This window comes from Aspergillus neoniger (assembly GCF_003184625.1).
Source record: "Aspergillus neoniger CBS 115656 unplaced genomic scaffold BO87scaffold_2, whole genome shotgun sequence".
NCBI lineage: Eukaryota > Fungi > Ascomycota > Eurotiomycetes > Eurotiales > Aspergillaceae > Aspergillus > Aspergillus neoniger.
Window position 1 is genome coordinate 8,543 of NW_020291130.1, and position 17,209 is coordinate 25,751.

Genomic DNA, 17,209 nt, shown 5'->3' on the forward strand with positions numbered 1-17,209 from the left:
CCCCCCCCCCCCCCCCCCCCGAGGACCACCCCCGATTACGGAGCAACCGCTAGCCATCTGCTCACCGGAGATCTGGGATCTGTCATTCTGTCTGCATCCTGCATGTGAGGAATATGTCCACTCGCCAGCGTCGCCCCACTCAAGCCCATGAGAAGGATCTGGGTACCAGCCAGCCTGCTGTGGTGGCAGCTGCGGTGTTAGAACAGCCTTCCCAAGTCATCAGAAAGCTTCTTCACTGGGATGATCTGCCCCATTGGCAGCGCGACAACCAGCACATCCACACGGGCTATCGGCCGGCTTCATTCTCTCTTCTGGTCTCCCTGCAGTCCTTGACCTACCTTCACAATGAAACGGTCAACATCTACACGCATCTGCTGCCGTCCCTACTGGCCGTTCCAGCGGCTGGGCTTCTCTATCGGGCACTAGCTCCGCGATATGAGAATGCCACCCAGGCGGATCTGATTGCTTTTGGATGCTTCTTCGCGGGGGCGGCCTTCTGTTTGGGCATGTCTGCAACATATCATACCATTTCGAACCATTCCCCCCTCGTGGCCCGCATCGGAAACACGTTTGACTATGTTGGTATCGTAGGGCTTATCGTGGGCAGCTTCGTGCCTAGCGTGTACTTTGGATTCTACTGTATGCCTGATCTGCAACGGTTGTATTGGACGATGATCTGCGCCCTCGGTCTTGGCTGCATCCTTGTTTCGATCTTCCCTCATTTCCGGACGCCTCGGTGGCGGCCATTCCGTGCGGCCATGTTTGTCGGCATGGGTCTGTCAGCGGTGTTCCCCGTGATCCACGGCTTACGCTTGTACGGTCTGGAGCAGATGACACGCCAAATCGGGCTCGGTTGGCTACTTCTCCAAGGTTTTCTGTACATTTTGGGAGCAACCATCTATGCGGCCCGGGTGCCGGAGCGCTTGCGACCAGGCCACTTCGATCTCTGGGGCAGCTCCCACCAGATCTTTCATGTGCTGGTGGTCTGCGCCGCCATTGCTCATCTGACCGGGTTGCTAAAGGCATTTGATTACAGACACAGCGGCATTGCAGACAGTTGTCTTGGGGCCGCGCAGTGATTCGCCCGCTGAACCTTGGGACATCGCACAGGCAGGACGTCCTGTGGAGGGGGGAGAAGGGGGGAGGGGGCGCGCGGCGCCCCCTAAACATCACCACCTGTAGCCATAACTTAATCGCCTCAAGAAGTAATAGAGATGACATGATGATGATGCTGACGTCTTCACGGCTGATACGAGACATGTCTAACCTTGAATTTCACATGCTGACCATTGCAACATGGCAAAGCCAGAGATGAGAGAAGCATTGCAGAAACCTTCTTTCCCCCAAGAAGGCAATAAGAAAAGGGAAAGAGGAACAAAAAAATACGCAAACGAGGGGAAGTCCAGGATACAATCATAAGAATAGACCTTGGGTCTTGCGACAGCATGAACGTTCACCGCTTGCCTGGGCATTTCAAACCGGGCAGGCGAATAGGGATGCGTTCCCGCATCGATTTACAGCTCACATGGTGTGCTGGCCTGCATACCGATAGAATCACCCTAGACGGCATGCTGCGGTTCCTCATTGGATGCTACGTCAGACACAATAGTCTTGCATCGTCGTGGCTCCTTCGAGCACATTAGAGTTATTCGGCCTAGTGGCCCCCACTGAATTGACGACGATGTTGCACCTGAGCTTATTCTTCCAGGCTTCTTACGTTGGAGGACCGTCCCCCGCGGCACTGGCTGATGTAGGCAGCCCCTATCAGAGGCAGTTGGGCCGGTAGCCAAGCAATCTGGCATTTGCCATTTCTGACAAGTAAGATGGAGGTCAGTTGGACTATTGCTGAAGAATCTGCCAGTTGGAGGACTGGACACGGCTCCCATGCGAGGTGGATCAGATGAAATCTTAGGGTTTCACAACGGCTGACTTCATCTGCGCTTGCCGTCGGTTCATGAATCCCGATACGAGCCCTGCATGCCAGGGCGGCTGGTATATATAAGATTGCGCTGGTTGATGCGCTGATGAAGAGTGGTTTGATCTTTCTCTTTTCCTTGGTATTCCCATTAATATCGCCACACCCGTTTGCTTGAGGCTCCCCTTTTGGTCGACCTCACCTCGTTATCCTCTGATATCACGACGACCCTGCTTTACATTCTGTACCTACAATATAAATGCTGGCCGAATCCGATACCCCCGTCAGCAACGGGGATCCGCCGAAGCTCCGGGCTGCCTGTGAGAACTGCCGACAGTCCAAGGTGAAATGTAACCTATCTGGGAAAGACACCTGCATTCGCTGTATGCGTCATGGGTTGCCCTGTCGATACCGCGTCGCCAATCGTTCTGGGAAGCCAAAAGGGAGCAAGAACCGTGCCACGCTGCGGAAACTTGGGCAGTTGCAAGACGAGAAGAAGCCTACAATACCTGCCAACGGATGGGCCGAATCAGTAGCCAAAGGACAACCGCCTCGTATCAGCTATGATGACAATGGTGTCGACGCAACGGTTCGTTCATCTTGTGCTCGTTAATAAACAACATTCTAACGGTTATAGAGTACACAAAGCACCAGCCCAGCCAGTCAGTCCAGAAGCCCCGATAGCCACGGGGCGAATTTGGCTGACACGACGTTGCTGACCGACCAGACCATGGAGTATCCATCAATAGGGGAGACGCTGGCCCCAATGTTCAATCCCTCCATGTCGCCGCCATTCCTCCCGAAGGAGTTCATCTCCCGGGGCTTCGCCGGCTGTCCGCTCGCCGTCCACATCCCCAACCCACTACAGCCCTGTGAATGCACCAACGTACTCTTATACAACGTAAACCAGATCCGGACCATACTGGCAGAGAGCATGCGTCTACGACTGGACCAGATCCTACAGGGCATCAACATCGCATTGACCGCGTGTCGGAACTTTCTCCGATGCCCCAATTGTCACAAAGACCACACAAACCTACTGTATTCAGTATCTATACTGGATACTACACTCCAGCTCTTCGAATATTGGACCTCGTATGAGCTCTCATCCGCGCCTGCTGACAACCACAACATGATCCTTCCCTATGGCGAGTACGAGATGGGCCCGGACGAGACGCGCCGGATCCGCCGGTACCTCATCCGAGGTCGAGCCCTGCAGTGCCGGGAGGTACTGGGGCTACTCAAGGACGCAGTCGAAATAAGCCGACATCTGAGTCCCGAGCTCCGAGAGCTCAATGGGACGGACGGACTGGAGGTGGAATGGTTCCAGCAGATGCTGGGGGGGTATGATACGATGGTGGAGACGATTTTACGAGCGATGTCGGATAATCTGTGCACGTAGATTAAGCTTGAATCCTTCAATTACTTATACATTGTTATGTAGTATGCGATCATTCGTAGGGTGATTGTATTCCCTTCTAAACATAGTAAGTAGTAAGTAAGTAGTCCAGGAACCAACCGAGCGGCATTCGGCAGACAAACTGAGCCTCGGCATATCCAACTCCGCATTTGTAGATCCTCTTATATCCATCCCCACCGCACCTCCAACTACCTACTTCCACTCAACTACACCACACCCACCCAAGCGTAGCTCAGCCCAACCAGAAATAAAAAAAATGAACCGCCTCACCCAAATAACCTCGCACCTCAACTACCCCCACGGCCTACTAGCCAACCAAGTGGCCATCATCACCGGCGCCGGCCAAGGCATCGGGGCCGAAACCGCCCGGTTGTTCGCCAACGAGGGAGCGAAGGTGATTATAGCTGATATAGATGGAGGTATGCCGTCTATACCTGTTGCAAAATCTGCCATTGACCGAAAAAGAAAAGTGAAATAGGGATATGCTGATGGGTAGAATAGAAAAAGCTTCCGCCGTCGCAACCTCCATCAACGCATCCCTTAGTGAAACTAAGGCATTAGCTGTCCCCGGCGACATCCTCAACGACACGTACATCGAAGAACTCGTCACCAAGGCCGCAGACTTTGGGGGTGGGAAAATACACATTATTGTGAATAATGCGGGGTTTACCTGGGATGGGGTTATACATAAGGTAATTCCAATTTCCCTCTTAGTAGTATATATGTATATACTATACTAACGAATTATTAAATGGTGGGTATAGATGACAGACACCCAATTCACAACGATGCTCAACATCCACGCCACAGCCCCATTCAAACTGATCCGCGCAGCAGCAAAATACTTCCGGGTGAAGGATGGGGAATCGCGCGTGGTGATTAATATTAGTAGTACGAGTGGGGTGCATGGGAATGCGTACGTTACTACCCCCTCCTCTACTCTACACGCAATCTAATTAACACTGTGTAATACGGTAGCGGCCAAGCCAACTACGCCGTCGCCAAAGCAGGCATAACGGGGCTGACGAAGACCATCGCGAAAGAATGGGGACCTGCGTTCGGAGTCCGGGCGAATACCATTGCATTTGGGTTCGTAAAGACCCGGTTGACTGCGGCGAAGGAGGAGGGGGCGTTTATTGCCATGGCGGATGGAACGAAGGTCGCGTTGGGGATTCCGGGGAAGCAGTTGGATAGTAGACGTACCGGAACTACTACTAGTAGTAGTTCTGATGAGGAGAAGAAGAAGAAGAAGAAGGGAGGTAGTGATTATCCTGATATTCCGCTGGGACGGCCGGCGAGTCCGGAGGAGGCGGCGAGGGCGGTGTTGGGGGTGGCGAGTCCGTTGTTTTCGTATGTGAGTGGGGAGACGATTAGGGTTACTGGGGGGAGGAATATGTGATTTTTCTATTCCATCTGTTTTATTCATTTAGTGGTATATTGATTTATGGATCTATTGATTGGTTGGTCTATAAATGAGTGGATGGTTATAGGAAGTATGTGTGTAGGTAGTAGTGTAATGCGATATCAGAAGTCGCATTCATATAACTTCAGTTGTGGTTTGGTAGATGGTATCTATCATACATGGTATCACAATGGTACAAAGCCAATTGATTTCTTTTCGTTTGATCGTAAATCATCACTGGTCCGAAATGTAAGGCTGCGAGAGAATCCGACCAGGCCCAGCCAGGTCACACTCATAAACCATGTATACTGCATATTGACAATGACTGGTTGAAACAGGCCTGCTCACCCCCCTGGTGGCTGCCTCCCCGTCGGACAGCTGGCCCCTCTCTTCAGGGGTAGACGAGAGGGTCCAGACCAGACTCCAGAGTCATTTTTTTCTCGTAGGCGCCGGCTGATGGTTGCATCAGCAGCATTGGCTGGTTGTGCTAAACTGCTACAGCATAGCAGGGAACAGACGGCGACTCGCCAGTGGACCACAGCTTCACGTCGTGGGTCTCACTGGAAGAGCGTGTCATCAGGCCCGAGTCAGTGTACCAGCAGAAGGGGAGATAGATAAAGAAAAAGCATCGTCTAGTCCTCGTCTATTGCAGATATCGTATCCAAGGATGTTCCACCCTGGTTCACGCTGTTGCACCGAAAACACATTCCAGCCTCTCACCACAGCCAGCCAGTCAGACTGAATATCAGCCTGGCGGCTTCCCCCTAATAGGGAGACGGTCCGAAATCAAAACTATTTATCGACAGATTATGTAAAATGAAGTAGTAGTAGTAGAGTAGTAGGAAAACGAAGAAGAAGAGTAGTCCTCAACGACTCAAGGTATCATCCCAAAAGAGCGACCAAGTGTGCCATCCAACTCCTAGCGGTAAAATTCGACAATCAGAATGCAAATGCTTCATCTCTGCTCCGGGGTATTTTTCTTTTCTTCTTTCCATGACAATGGCCGATGGTGAAAACGCCAGCAACACCACCCAGTAACACCAAACACAAGTATATCACCAGAAACGCAAGAGATCCTCCCAATGTGGTGACAAATTAATAATAACATAGCCACGGTTTCTGCCTTCCAACGGACTCGCAGGGCGAGCTGACAGAACTCCGCTTCCTCAAAAGGGCAATTTATGCCCGACGGCTGAGCTCCAGTGGATGTCGATCCGGGTATAATATCCAAACTCCAAGGAATGGAAGCCAACGGTGTAAAGAGTGGGAAATAGAAAAGGCGTATGTCCAGAAAGGAAATCGATCTCCTCGGATTCCCTCCGGCGGAAATAATACAATGTCGCTGGAATAATGCAAGGCGGAGATGATCCAAGAATAGGTGTAGTAAAGATCCAAATCCAGTGGGATGTAATATCGAAAGAATTGCCGTAAATCGTAAACCTGCGTTAAGTGGGCCTTTTTTCGTTTTTTATTTTTATTTCTTTTCTTGCTTTCCCTTGTAGGGTGGACGGTGAGGTCCAGTTTAGCAAACGGGAATTGGAATGGTAAAAGGGGCATGGGCAAGATGCGGCTCCGGGATACCACCGCAAGAGACAGGGTCCATAAAGTCATCTTTGCATTCCAGTCCCGGCTCCAGGCCCACGGAAGACATCGACGAGACACTGTCAAGGTCGGGGTAGCCTTCTGTGAAGGATGAAGCATCCGAGACGGCAGACTCCGAAAAGTCGGAGTACTGCGATGACCCAGAGGAGACAGAGGAGGTTTGGGTGTTGAAGGCGTCCACGGGAACGGACACCGGAACCGGACCGTTGACGTAGTCAACCGGCACCGGTCCGCTGGCAGACCAGGGGGCGATGGGGTTCATGGTAAACCGCGGGCACTCCAGGATCAACTGGCGAAGCTCCGGGATGGTAATCCTCTTGGAGGGGTCGCACTCAAAGATGCGGTTCAGGATGCAGATCATCTCATCCGACAGTGGCAGGATGGATTTCAGGAAGTAAGGATCCTTGAGATAAGCTCGGAACGTGGAGTCGTCGATCGAGGCACGTTTCCAGGGGTTGCGACCGCAGGTCAAGTTGACGAGGATAACACCTAGACTCCACACATCATTGGGTGCCGACTCATAGCACGACATGGGACGGGGGTTTGGTTGCTGGCATTCTTTGGTATCATCTTCGTCAGTGAATGTTTCATCGGAATGTTTCGGGTGGGGGGGAAAGGGAAGGGCATTCACGCACCTGGTGACATGTAGAAAGTGGATCCGCAACCAAAATCCGACGTCAGGTAGTCCGTAGTAGCCAGGCCAAAGTCAGCAAGCTTGACCGTCAAGCCCTGGTCCGTTACCAAGATGTTTTCCGGCTTGAGGTCCCGATGGTAGATTCCCAGGGAGTGGCAGAACTGGACGGCATCCAGGATTTGAAGGAAGACACGCTTGACCAAGGGGTCATTGCCCACGAAGTTTCCCTTTTCAGTAATACTGGAGAAGAGATCGCCCTCGGGACAGAACTCAATCACCACGTAGGTGCAATCGACGGAATCCATAATGCGAACCAGGGAAACCACATTGGGATGTTGGCTGGCCAGATGGTGGAGCTTGATTTCCCGCTGCTGGAACTTGAGCTGCCGGGGATCCAGCCCGGTCTTGTTGAGGGCCTTGACAGCATACAGAACATTGGTATGTATGTCGACGGCCGTGTACACCACTCCATAGGCACCGACGCCCAGGATGCTGGTGAGTTCCAGACGGTTGGCCAAGAGAAATCCTAGACGGTCTTCCGGAGCATAGCAACGGGAGATGGGCGGAGAAGGAGGCGGAGTGGGGGGCATGGGATACATGCCGTACAGGGGAGAAGGGGGTAGCATGAGCATGAGGGAAGGTAGGTTTGGGGATGGGCTTTTTCTTGCTTTGGTGGATTGGTGACAGGCAAGTAAGACTCGAAGCACGCACCGGCACTTGAGTCTTTCCCTGAAGAAGAGTATAGTATTCAAAGGGAGGGGGAAAGGAGAGGGAAGGAGGGGGAGGTAAATGGTAGTTTCTTGTCTCAACGGCTGTAAGGGGTGGTTTGTTGATATAAATCCTGGGGGTCCAAAATCCGGTGGCGGGTTTCAGGTAGTCATCCAAACCAGTGAGCAAAGTACGGGATAGCCGGGAGTGAGAGAGAAGAGCACCAAAGGAGAGTCGCCAGTCTTTCCTTAATAGATTTTTTTTTTTTTTCACTTGTTCAAGGAGCCATTGAAGGAATGCAGTTGATCAACTTGGATAAGCATTCAAATCCTAGGGAATGTCCAACGGAAGGCCGTGGGTAGGATGGTGGTTGTAGTAGTTGTGGTGGTTGAAGATGAGTAGTGGCGGGAGTGGCAGTGGCAGTTGGTGGTGGTATTATTTTTGGCTTATTGGGGGAGAGGGGGGCAAGTAGTCCAGGGAAGTTGCACAGCCAGGGATGGATGCAGTTCCAGGGAAGCAGTCAGATGGGGGCCAGCGGATAGTTAATATGGCCGTGGGGGGGGAGAGGGAAAGGGAAGGGAAGGGGGGTGGAGGGTATAAAAGGGGGACGTGCAGTGAAGGATAAGGGGGGGCAAATGATATATATGCAAAACAAGTCCCAGAAACTATATCACGAAGAAGAGGAAGAGAAGCCGAAGAAAGAAGAAAAGCAACAAAATGCAAGACGAAGATCAATGACTTGACGGGAACTTGTCGGAAAGAGGAAAAACGATTAAACACGCCAGAGAGGACGAGGACGGAATAGGAAGAGACAGGAGAGGGTGGAAGTATAGGGATTAAGACGGAGCGCGGAAGGCCAGGTAAAAATAAGTAAAAATAAGATTAATATGGCGATGATGGACGGGGCGGCGATAAGAGAGAAAGAGACTCTCAGTCCAGAGAGTCAGAATGAGGGAGCCAGCCAGATCCATCCATTCTCAGCAGGAAATGGCGAAAAATAGGGACCCAGAAAATCCCCAGGGACCCAGAAAAAAAAACAACACCACCACCACCAGAAGAAATTAAAATAAGTCGCAAAGTAAAATAATAATAATATTATTATTCCCTTTACAGAAAATCAGAAAATAATAACACCTAATAATTAAATTCGATGAAATAATAATTATCCTCCCTAATAAATCTCATAATAGTAACACCTAATCATCATCATCATCAGCAGCATCATCACCCATCCCATAACACGAATAATAATCCTTCCTCCCCAACTGCCACTAAGCCTGGGACCAGTCGTGGCCAGAGCCACTCACTCACTCCATTCTCATCTCCATGAGCAAGAACTGAACTGGAACTTACTGAAAGTCTCCATTACCTCAGAGGCTGCAGCCCACGAATCATCATCTCGAAAAAGCTGGCCGACCATTCAGAACTCACTACACCCAGGTGACCGACCGACCGACCGACCACCCCTTCTCTCCTACACCATCCGCCATCCACCATCCATCCATCCATGCCCCCTAAAACCCACTATGTAACTCCCCCGTTACATCTTCAGCCTGCAGACCAGAAACCCAACCCTCGCCACCGGATTGGTCGGGGGCATGCGTCCAGCTGGGTGGAGTTGACCAACTCCACCCAACCAACCCAAGCTAACATGTATGATGCTTAGACTAGTTTAGGGTCCAGCTACAAATAGGAAAGGTGTATGTGAGTGTGTGTGGATGAGCAAAGACGGAACCAAACCAAACTGCCTTTCCCTCTTCCCCCACTAGAGACACTGACCGACAAGGCCGCGACCGCGAGATCCAGGCGGCGAGAAACGAAACCAAGAATAACTAACACGCACCCGCGGCGTAAGCTGAGGAGAGGAGGCCTGGGAGGATCCATGAATCGACATCATTAGTATCCACTGGGTCCTGACTAACCAGCTTTGTTTCTTGCCATAACCAAAGTAGTAGATTAGATACCACGTGATTGCTGGATTCTCTCCACTGGCACACACTTTTGACTGACTGAGTTGACAGACTATCTCTGGCTAAGGGGGGATTGTCCACGATCTGGCAAGGCGAAAAAAGAGACACCTCCCCTTACTAGTCGGGTGGATCTGTTGACTAGATACTGTGCTATGGAGGGGGGTGGTGGAAAGGGAAAGGAGGGCCATATGGGCACGAGTGCGTGGAGGGAAACCGAAACTCTGGCAGCACCGCACACCCCCTTTCAGTTTAGTTAGTTAGGAGGGTCACAAGGCTCTAAGCTTGGATGCCTGGACCTGACCCTACAGTATACATTGGGTGTAGTATAGTAGTAGTGGCCTGAAATCTATCCACTCATCCATCCATCCCTACAGTACAGCCTACATAATAATAATAATAGACAATAATCCTCAAATGGAGTGAGACTCAATGAATGGGAAGAGCTCCGCGCAGACCCGATGAGCAGACGGCCAATGCCGCCGCCGTCGTGGCTGTACGGGTTTAGTGTCCGGTCCCCGACCAGGCAAAAAGCAAAAAACAAAAAAGAAAGGTCTATCCCCAAAGATCGACGATCAGAGAGAAAGTTGGAATGGAAACCTGAGAAGGCAACGCAGAACAGACCGCAACTGGAAGGGCGATGATTTGCTGCCTCCAGCACACAATGCTAGGTAATGTTTGTTCCAGGAGGCGGTGTGAGTGTAGGAGGGCGAGTTGTGACAGGTCATTCGGGTGCAGATTGGCTCCACTCACACTTTTTCAATGCCAATGCTGTTCCAGGCTGGCCCGAGCACATCCCCTCGTCATTGGCTGAATGCGGTAACGCCCAGGGAAGATAAATCCGCCTCCCCGTGGGTGTGATTGGTTTGAAGAATGGAGTTCAGTCAGATGAACTGGGATGGAAATGCTGGAAGGATTGCCTGCTATGGAGAGGAGGGCGGCATTATTACTAGGTCCAGCCTCTTTTGGGGAGGAAGGTTGTGGTGGTGGTGGTGGTGGTGGTGGTGGTGGAAGGGGGAAGAACGCACAAATGAGCTCATGGCCACACACATACACACGCGCCCGCCTATATTCCACTGGGTCCGTTGGTTGATTGTATCAGCGCCCGGATGCCCCGTCGTTGCCATTGCCTGGGCGGCTGTGTGGTAGGAATGAGGCTGGCAAGATGGATGACTGGCTGAAAGGGACCCGGATGGGGAAGGGGGAGGAGGAGGTTCCTTTGCCCCACATTTACTATACTGTCCGTGTCTGAAGTTCTAAACTCTCAGACTTGAGATGCAGGGCGGGAAGATGGAAAATTAGTTGAAACTTCCCAGGGCGGTTATTATTATTATTATGATTATGATTTTGGTTGACAGGGCACGATCCATCTCGCCCATCTCCATCTCTATCTATCTACTATCGATTTACTCCGTAACTTGCTTCACAACGGTTTACGCGCTGGATCGTCAGTGTGGTGAAACGTTGAAATCACCTCCCCCGATCAACAGTGGTTCTTGCAATCTCACCGGGCGTTCGGACGGTAAAAGCCAGTAGACTCTACGGAGTAGATACTTTCTGTGTAGATAGGTTGGCTGTATAGGCTGTTCTCTGTACTGCCAGCTCATGACTCCACCAGCAACATCTCTCCTCACCTACAGTTGGTTACTGGGAGATGAGTGATGCTGGGACAAAGTTTTGAGCAAAAGAGGTCAACGATTGTTAATCTGACCATGGAGTTCTAGGCTTATGGACCACAGGCGGGTACAACAGTATGACTAAACGAGGAGGGGGGCAACGAAGGGGAGGATTGCAGGACGAAACGAATTGGATGTTCTATACGAAACGGTCGAGCCAAACGGAGATGGCTGGATGGGGCACCATCCAACTTCCCGCTGCGTGTTGTGAATGACGGGCAGCCTGACTGAACTGACTTGACATGATTTGACTCCATAGTCAGTACGGAGTAGTAGTCTAGTCTACTGTTCAGTAGTCTAGTTACTAACTCATCGCCTTGCCAGACAACAACGGTGCGACAGTTGCCAGATTCTGCTTTTTCTCCGGCCACCAACTTCTTTCTTTCCACCCAAAAAGAAGAACATCTGGTTTAGATCTCACCGTCTTTTTGAAGCATCGTCAACCCGTTGGCTAGCAGCGAGGACATTCATCCAACACATGAGCGAACTATTGCCAGAACTAAAGTGTAAAGTTCAGCAAGCAGACGCCTTCTGAATCAACCCGACCCCCTCCGAACTATACTACTTCCTGTACTGACCAGCAAGCAGGCAAAGCAAGCAAGCAAGATGGGGATGTGTTAATGCCAATCCATGCTAAACTAAACTTCCTAGTTAGTAGGTCAAAGTTGCAACCGAACTCAAATAAAGTGAGGCAATGACGCCGGGGCCAATGACAGCCCAGTTCGTCCGCTTCGAGAATTCCCGAATGACAGCCATGGCGCTTGATGATTGGCTGCTTTGCTGCCACGTTTGCTGTCCGAAGCCTTGGCGGTGGGGATCTCTCGGGCAGCAGTCTCCAATGATAATTGGCTCAATTTGTCCATGCTTTCTTTTTTGCCCGCATCATGGATCCATTCATTTCGAACTATTCTTGATCTGGTAGGTCCTGCACAGACCATGAGCAATAAAAAGAATTAGCCCGGTTTGCGGTTTGCCTGGGGCGTTGTTGTTGTTGCTTCATTCTTTGGTTTGGTAGGCTGCCTGCCTGCTAGTATACAATCTCTTAGTATTATACTAATGATACTACTGTGATTGCAAGGCTTGCAGGGTCATGCACCTTCGTCTATATAAAGCAGTTCCGATCCACAGCCCCGTTTCTCCAATAAATATATCAGCCAAAGACATTGTGTAGTAGACACAGACCACCGGATAATAATGAAAGAAAGAACTATCTACGGAGTACACTTGGCTCATAGTAGTAGTTCTAATTGTAATCACACAATGATAACAGCCCAAGCAGCCAGCCTTCCCCCGGAGAATTCCCAAAGTGACTATTCCGTACCTCCCTTCGCCTTACTTACCCGCTTAACAGACAGACAGTCAGACCCCTGCTGTCTTTTGAGACATGTACTAAAAGAAAACTCCATAAATACGGGGGTAATCCCTTAGTATAATTGCTTTTTATAACTACGTACGGAGTATCTAGTCTAGGTAAGTAAGTTGAGCCCTGAAATTAAGATCAGCGGTTGAAACCACGATTATTCGGACTCGAAGCGCTTAACAGGTAACTATGTGGATACACAGTAGGCTGTGGTGATGATGATGATGATGACTGCGTTCATGTACAGGCATAGCATGGCATGGCATGAAAGTGGCTATGTAAGCAAGCAAGTAAACTTAGTTTTTTTATCCTGCTTGCATGCTGTACCTTGGTACATTAGAATATGGAGTGGACTCCATCACTATGCTTGCTGTGTGATGAGTAGTTTACTTTTTCTTTGTACTTAAGGGTACATAGAACATGTGTTTTATGTACGTATGTACTGTGATGCGGAGGTGCAGATATGCATATTTGCCTTGTTTTCTTGCTATATCTATCTTGTTTAATAGTATAGTCTTCTATACTATAAACTATAAGGTGTTATAACCTTCAGTAAAAGCAAACATTTATATTGAGTAAGTAAATAAGTAAGTAGGTATCCCAACACAATATATCTCCCTCCTCAGTAAACCCTATGTCTATCGACAATATACTCCATATGATGATACTAATAAGAATAATATACTTCTGACCCGTCCAAAGACCAACCAGATACATCCATCCAAGACAGAACTTCGGTATATAATGGTATTCACATATCACATCACATCCCATCACCATACTGTAAGTAGAAACCCCGATGGATGATGAGAAACTGAAACTGAAACCAATAAATGACCTCATTAATTCTCCGATTTCGCCTACCGCCATTATTAGTAATCTCATAACAGCAGAAGCAAAAGTAAAAAAGCAAAAGCAAAAGTAGTACCGTATAGAGTATCAATCTACGTGAGTACTTCCCTACAACTAATGATCCATATCCCCTTATTGCATTACTTCACCATATTTTTTCCGCTTACGAAGTAATTAACAATCATTAATCGTCATCATCATATCCCAACATACCTCATACTTTCCACCCCTTGACAATAACTTATCCACGGTATACTCAACAGTAGCTGAGAAATGCGCGGAGTGGAAACAAAGCGGCAATTAACTCATCGGATTTACCATGTCAAGTAAAGTAAGTACATAAGTGGACCGGGATCTCATCCCGTCTGTTAGTCAAATCTTCAATCAATCAACCGATCAACTAATCGATCAATCAATAAGTTCTGTCCCATGGAACCAACCGTTAACCCTCAGCTGAAGCCAGTGGGTAAGTAGTTAGACTAGGTGGCTGCCTGGACGTTGTGGAGTACGCGGCAAGTAGCACAGCTGAGCCTCATTTATCATCATCATCGAATGATTCATCAATTTGAAGACGTTCTAGAAAGTGCTGGGACCCGCGGTTAGAACTACGTACTAGGCTTCTGGGGTGGCACGCGTCGTAGTCGTCCGGGTTTGCCTCCCGCCCCGGGATCACGGATCATGGATGGATCCATGGGGCGTAGTTCTACTAGTAACTCCGTAGCTGGGTTTGCCACTGGGCGTGCCCCGGATTCAACCCAACATCCCATTCATCCGCATTACTCAGTATGGTTATGGATATGGATGATCGGATGCGATCCTCACTCTTTGTTTACTGGCGAGTCATCTTGTCATACTATTATACCAGTGGCAACGATCTTCGGTGGATATATTTCTCAATTGAGAGGTGAAAAAAATACTACTATGACATAATATGTACAACGGATGGGCCCGCAATCATCTCAAAAAGTATACTCCAGATAAGAAAAGGATCAGCTACACAGCAAGTGATTACGCCTTGGGTCGAGACAGAAACGGATGTTTCAACGCCTCTGTCGGCGTGCACCGCTTCTCCGGATTGAGGTTCAAGCATCGGTCCAGTAGATCCACAAATTGGGCCAGCTCTTTTGCCTCACTGTCTGTCATGCCTCGTGTCTCCTTGCCTCCCATTAGCCGGGTCTTCAAGTCCCGCGTCGGCTTCTTGAAGTCCAGCACCCGCGTGACTGGTCGCCCGGTGATCTTATCCTCTTCCATGCTCAAGAAGTTAAGCATGTCATCGAAGTGCATCGCCGTCAGCGACCCTCGCCGCAGCAGCTTCGGCGGATATTTGCCACGACATTCCATGATGGATCGTAGCATCTGGTTGTTGTTGCGCCCCGTAAACAGGATCTTGCCCGTGTACAGCTCGAACAACGTGCAGCCGATCGACCACACATCAATGGCGTGGTCGTACGGGATTCCCAAAATAATCTCGGGCGCCCGATAGAATCGACTCACGAGATAAGGTGTGATCTCGTTCTCCGTCGCCGGGGATGCCGATCCCAGGTCGCACACTTTGAGGATGTTGCGTTGCTCGTTGACCAACAGGTTGTCGGGCTTGAGGTCCGCATGGAGAATGTTGCACTTCCGCATCAAGCTGAGCCCCAGGAATATCTGCTGGGCATACGCCCGGATGGCTCGCAGGTTCAAACCAACGTCGCGGCCGAATTTCTTCAAGACCTCCCGCAGGTTCATGCTCAGGTTCTCAAACACCATGCACAGATGTCCCTTGTGGTCAAAGTACCGCTCAAACTTGATAAGATGCTTCTTGTCCTCCGGATCGGCCTCGTGGAGCTGCTCCAGGATGCCGATTTCCTTCATGCCCGCCTTCTTCATCGTGTCATTCTGGCGGATAATCTTGATGGCAACCAAGCCACCAGTCTTGGAGTCCGTGGCGCGTACGACCGACGAGAACATGCCTTTGCCTAGATTCTGCTGCACATGGTATCGCCCGTTAATCAACTCACCCAGCCGGACATTGTAATATCCTTCCGGGTCGTCCCAGTTGTCCATCATACTGATGTCGAGCTCTTTGGGCTGCGGGACTGCCGACTTAGCCGATGCATGCGTTGGCTGCGTAGCCTCCTGCGTGTCTTCAGCGAACATATCATCGTCATCATCCTCTGCGAACATGTCATAAGGATCCTTCGCTTTGGGCTGAGGCGGGGGTTGAACAGCGTCGGGGAGCAGGATGTCCTGTCGGGAGGTTTGCGTCTCCTCATAAGACGCCGCAGACAACTCCTCATTAGTACCACGATTATCATGCCTCTCCCTCTCCGCTTTCATGTCCAAGGTAGGGTCGTAGTCTGCTGCAGACGGACCATCTTTGTCCACACCGTTTACCGGTGCGCCGTTCATTAAATCAGCATCTTTGCCTACTTTGAAGTCAGAGAACAACTCCCCTGGACTATCAGCAGGTGTCTCAGGTGCTGACAACGGTGCTGCTTCTGTAAACGAATACGCTGTTAGTTACAAATTCACTCACTTCGACACGATCTAGCGGTCAGAAACTTACCAGAAACAGCTCTGCCTGATGCGGCAGTATCAGCACCTGGAGTGGTCGAATCTCTACTAATTTCACCGATGTGAAGTGCCTGCAAACGCATCGGGGTAGCTTGGCCGCGGTATTTAGCCCGGATTGCTTCACGTCGTTTGCGACGGGCCTCTAACTGGGCTGCTTCGTCAAGGGGTTCGGCCGGGGGTTGTTCGTCGTGAGTTTCGGACGCCCCATTCACACTAAAAACATTAGCTTAGTACCATCTACCGACTGGGAAAACCTACCTATCAACATGGGCATGTAAGGTGGCAGAAGCTTGCTGCACCTGAGGTTTCTGAGTTTCAGCATCTTGCTTAATACCTTGAGCGACGACTGGAGTGTTCCCTCGCTCGCTCACTGACTGTTCAATAGAAGCCCCCCTCCTGCGATTCCGAGAGGCAGTACTCTCATTTCTTGGAGACTCCCACTCATCCCCGGAATACTGCTTAGGCTTGCGAACTTCGCGGTACGGCGACCGGCTCCGCGTGCGCGCGCGTTTCTCTCTGCGGCGATCAGATTCGTCGCTATATCGAAGGCCATCGCCGTAGTGCTCTTCACGGTCGTAGTCATAATAGGAAGGCCGTGCGCGTCGGTCGGGCTGACCTCGTCCGTAGTACCGGCTGTCATCGTATCGGGATCCGACGCGTCGGGGAGGTTCGTGTCGGTAACGCCGGTCGTCATGGTCATAATCATCATATTCATCGTCCCGGCGCCGCTTGTAGCCTCTGTAATCGCGGTAGGGAGAACGGGACCGCGTACGCGAGGTCGACCTGGTCCTGGTCCTCGATCTCCGGTGGCGTGGCGATCTGCTCCGTGTCACGGATGCAGGACTAGCTCTGGTGGGACGGTCAACGATGCTGCCATTAAGAGGAAGTTTCGACGTAGTTGCCTTCGTCTCTGAACCTGATTCGATGATCTCACCCTCTGAAGGGGTCGATGGAGACCTCGACCTGCGGGATGCCATGGTGGTATATTACCAGGCTCACTCAGGGATCCTGAAGATGAACTAAAAAAAAAAAAAAAAAGTTTTGGGCTGGCTCTTCGAGCAGCTTCAGAGACAAAAGAAGTAAGTCCCGGTTAGCAAGAACGTTTCCGACGAAG

The 17,209-nt window shown here is 50.5% G+C and overlaps 6 protein-coding genes across 6 annotated transcripts; 4 read left to right on the forward strand and 2 right to left on the reverse strand.

The window, feature by feature from the left end:
• The first annotated feature begins 18 nt into the window (after positions 1-18).
• On the forward strand, positions 19-1,319 carry BO87DRAFT_74290 (hemolysin III family protein). The gene has a single exon (XM_025629526.1). It carries the CDS (start codon positions 114-116, stop codon positions 1,077-1,079), a length of 966 nt encoding a protein of 321 aa, XP_025484427.1. The 5' UTR covers positions 19-113; the 3' UTR covers positions 1,080-1,319.
• Positions 1,320-2,174: 855 nt separating this feature from the next.
• BO87DRAFT_297972 (3-oxoacyl-reductase) lies at positions 2,175-4,734 on the forward strand (the record flags this gene model as incomplete). Its single annotated transcript, XM_025619037.1, has 6 exons — positions 2,175-2,504; positions 2,553-3,272; positions 3,562-3,754; positions 3,837-4,027; positions 4,100-4,251; positions 4,314-4,734. 6 exons carry the CDS (start codon positions 2,175-2,177, stop codon positions 4,732-4,734), a joined length of 2,007 nt encoding a protein of 668 aa, XP_025484428.1.
• Positions 4,735-4,927: 193 nt separating this feature from the next.
• On the forward strand, positions 4,928-5,552 carry BO87DRAFT_392638 (uncharacterized protein; the record flags this gene model as incomplete). Its single annotated transcript, XM_025625019.1, has 3 exons — positions 4,928-4,986; positions 5,076-5,329; positions 5,374-5,552. The coding sequence occupies 3 exons, from the start codon at positions 4,928-4,930 to the stop codon at positions 5,550-5,552; spliced, it is 492 nt and encodes a 163-aa protein (XP_025484429.1).
• Positions 5,553-6,259: 707 nt separating this feature from the next.
• Positions 6,260-7,605, reverse strand: BO87DRAFT_421132 (serine/threonine-protein kinase; the record flags this gene model as incomplete). Its single annotated transcript, XM_025627042.1, has 2 exons — positions 6,260-6,897; positions 6,975-7,605. 2 exons carry the CDS (start codon positions 7,603-7,605, stop codon positions 6,260-6,262), a joined length of 1,269 nt encoding a protein of 422 aa, XP_025484430.1.
• A 3,363-nt stretch (positions 7,606-10,968) lies between these two features.
• On the forward strand, positions 10,969-11,398 carry BO87DRAFT_372174 (uncharacterized protein). Its single transcript, XM_025622224.1, has one exon. The coding sequence runs from the start codon at positions 10,984-10,986 to the stop codon at positions 11,182-11,184; it is 201 nt and encodes a 66-aa protein (XP_025484431.1). The 5' UTR covers positions 10,969-10,983; the 3' UTR covers positions 11,185-11,398.
• A 3,024-nt stretch (positions 11,399-14,422) lies between these two features.
• BO87DRAFT_372175 (putative serine/threonine protein kinase (Prp4)) lies at positions 14,423-17,153 on the reverse strand. The gene is made up of 3 exons (XM_025622225.1): positions 16,354-17,153; positions 16,088-16,308; positions 14,423-16,019 (listed from the first exon to the last, which is right to left on the reverse strand). Exons 1-3 carry the CDS (start codon positions 17,070-17,072, stop codon positions 14,545-14,547), a joined length of 2,415 nt encoding a protein of 804 aa, XP_025484432.1. The 5' UTR covers positions 17,073-17,153; the 3' UTR covers positions 14,423-14,544.
• Positions 17,154-17,209: the final 56 nt, after the last annotated feature.

What these genes read in the sequence shown, in the direction of transcription:
- BO87DRAFT_74290 (XM_025629526.1), top strand. Translation starts at nt 114, where the DNA reads ATGTCCACTCGCCAGCGTCGCCCCACTCAAGCCCATGAGAAGGATCTG.
- BO87DRAFT_372174 (XM_025622224.1), top strand. Translation starts at nt 10,984, where the DNA reads ATGATTATGATTTTGGTTGACAGGGCACGATCCATCTCGCCCATCTCC.
- BO87DRAFT_372175 (XM_025622225.1), bottom strand. Translation starts at nt 17,072, where the DNA reads ATGGCATCCCGCAGGTCGAGGTCTCCATCGACCCCTTCAGAGGGTGAG. An exon ending in TTACATGCCCATGTTGATAG is followed by an intron (nt 16,309 to 16,353) that starts GTAGGTTTTCCC and finishes TAATGTTTTTAG; the next exon opens with TGTGAATGGGGCGTCCGAAA. An exon ending in ATCAGGCAGAGCTGTTTCTG is followed by an intron (nt 16,020 to 16,087) that starts GTAAGTTTCTGA and finishes ATTCGTTTACAG; the next exon opens with AAGCAGCACCGTTGTCAGCA.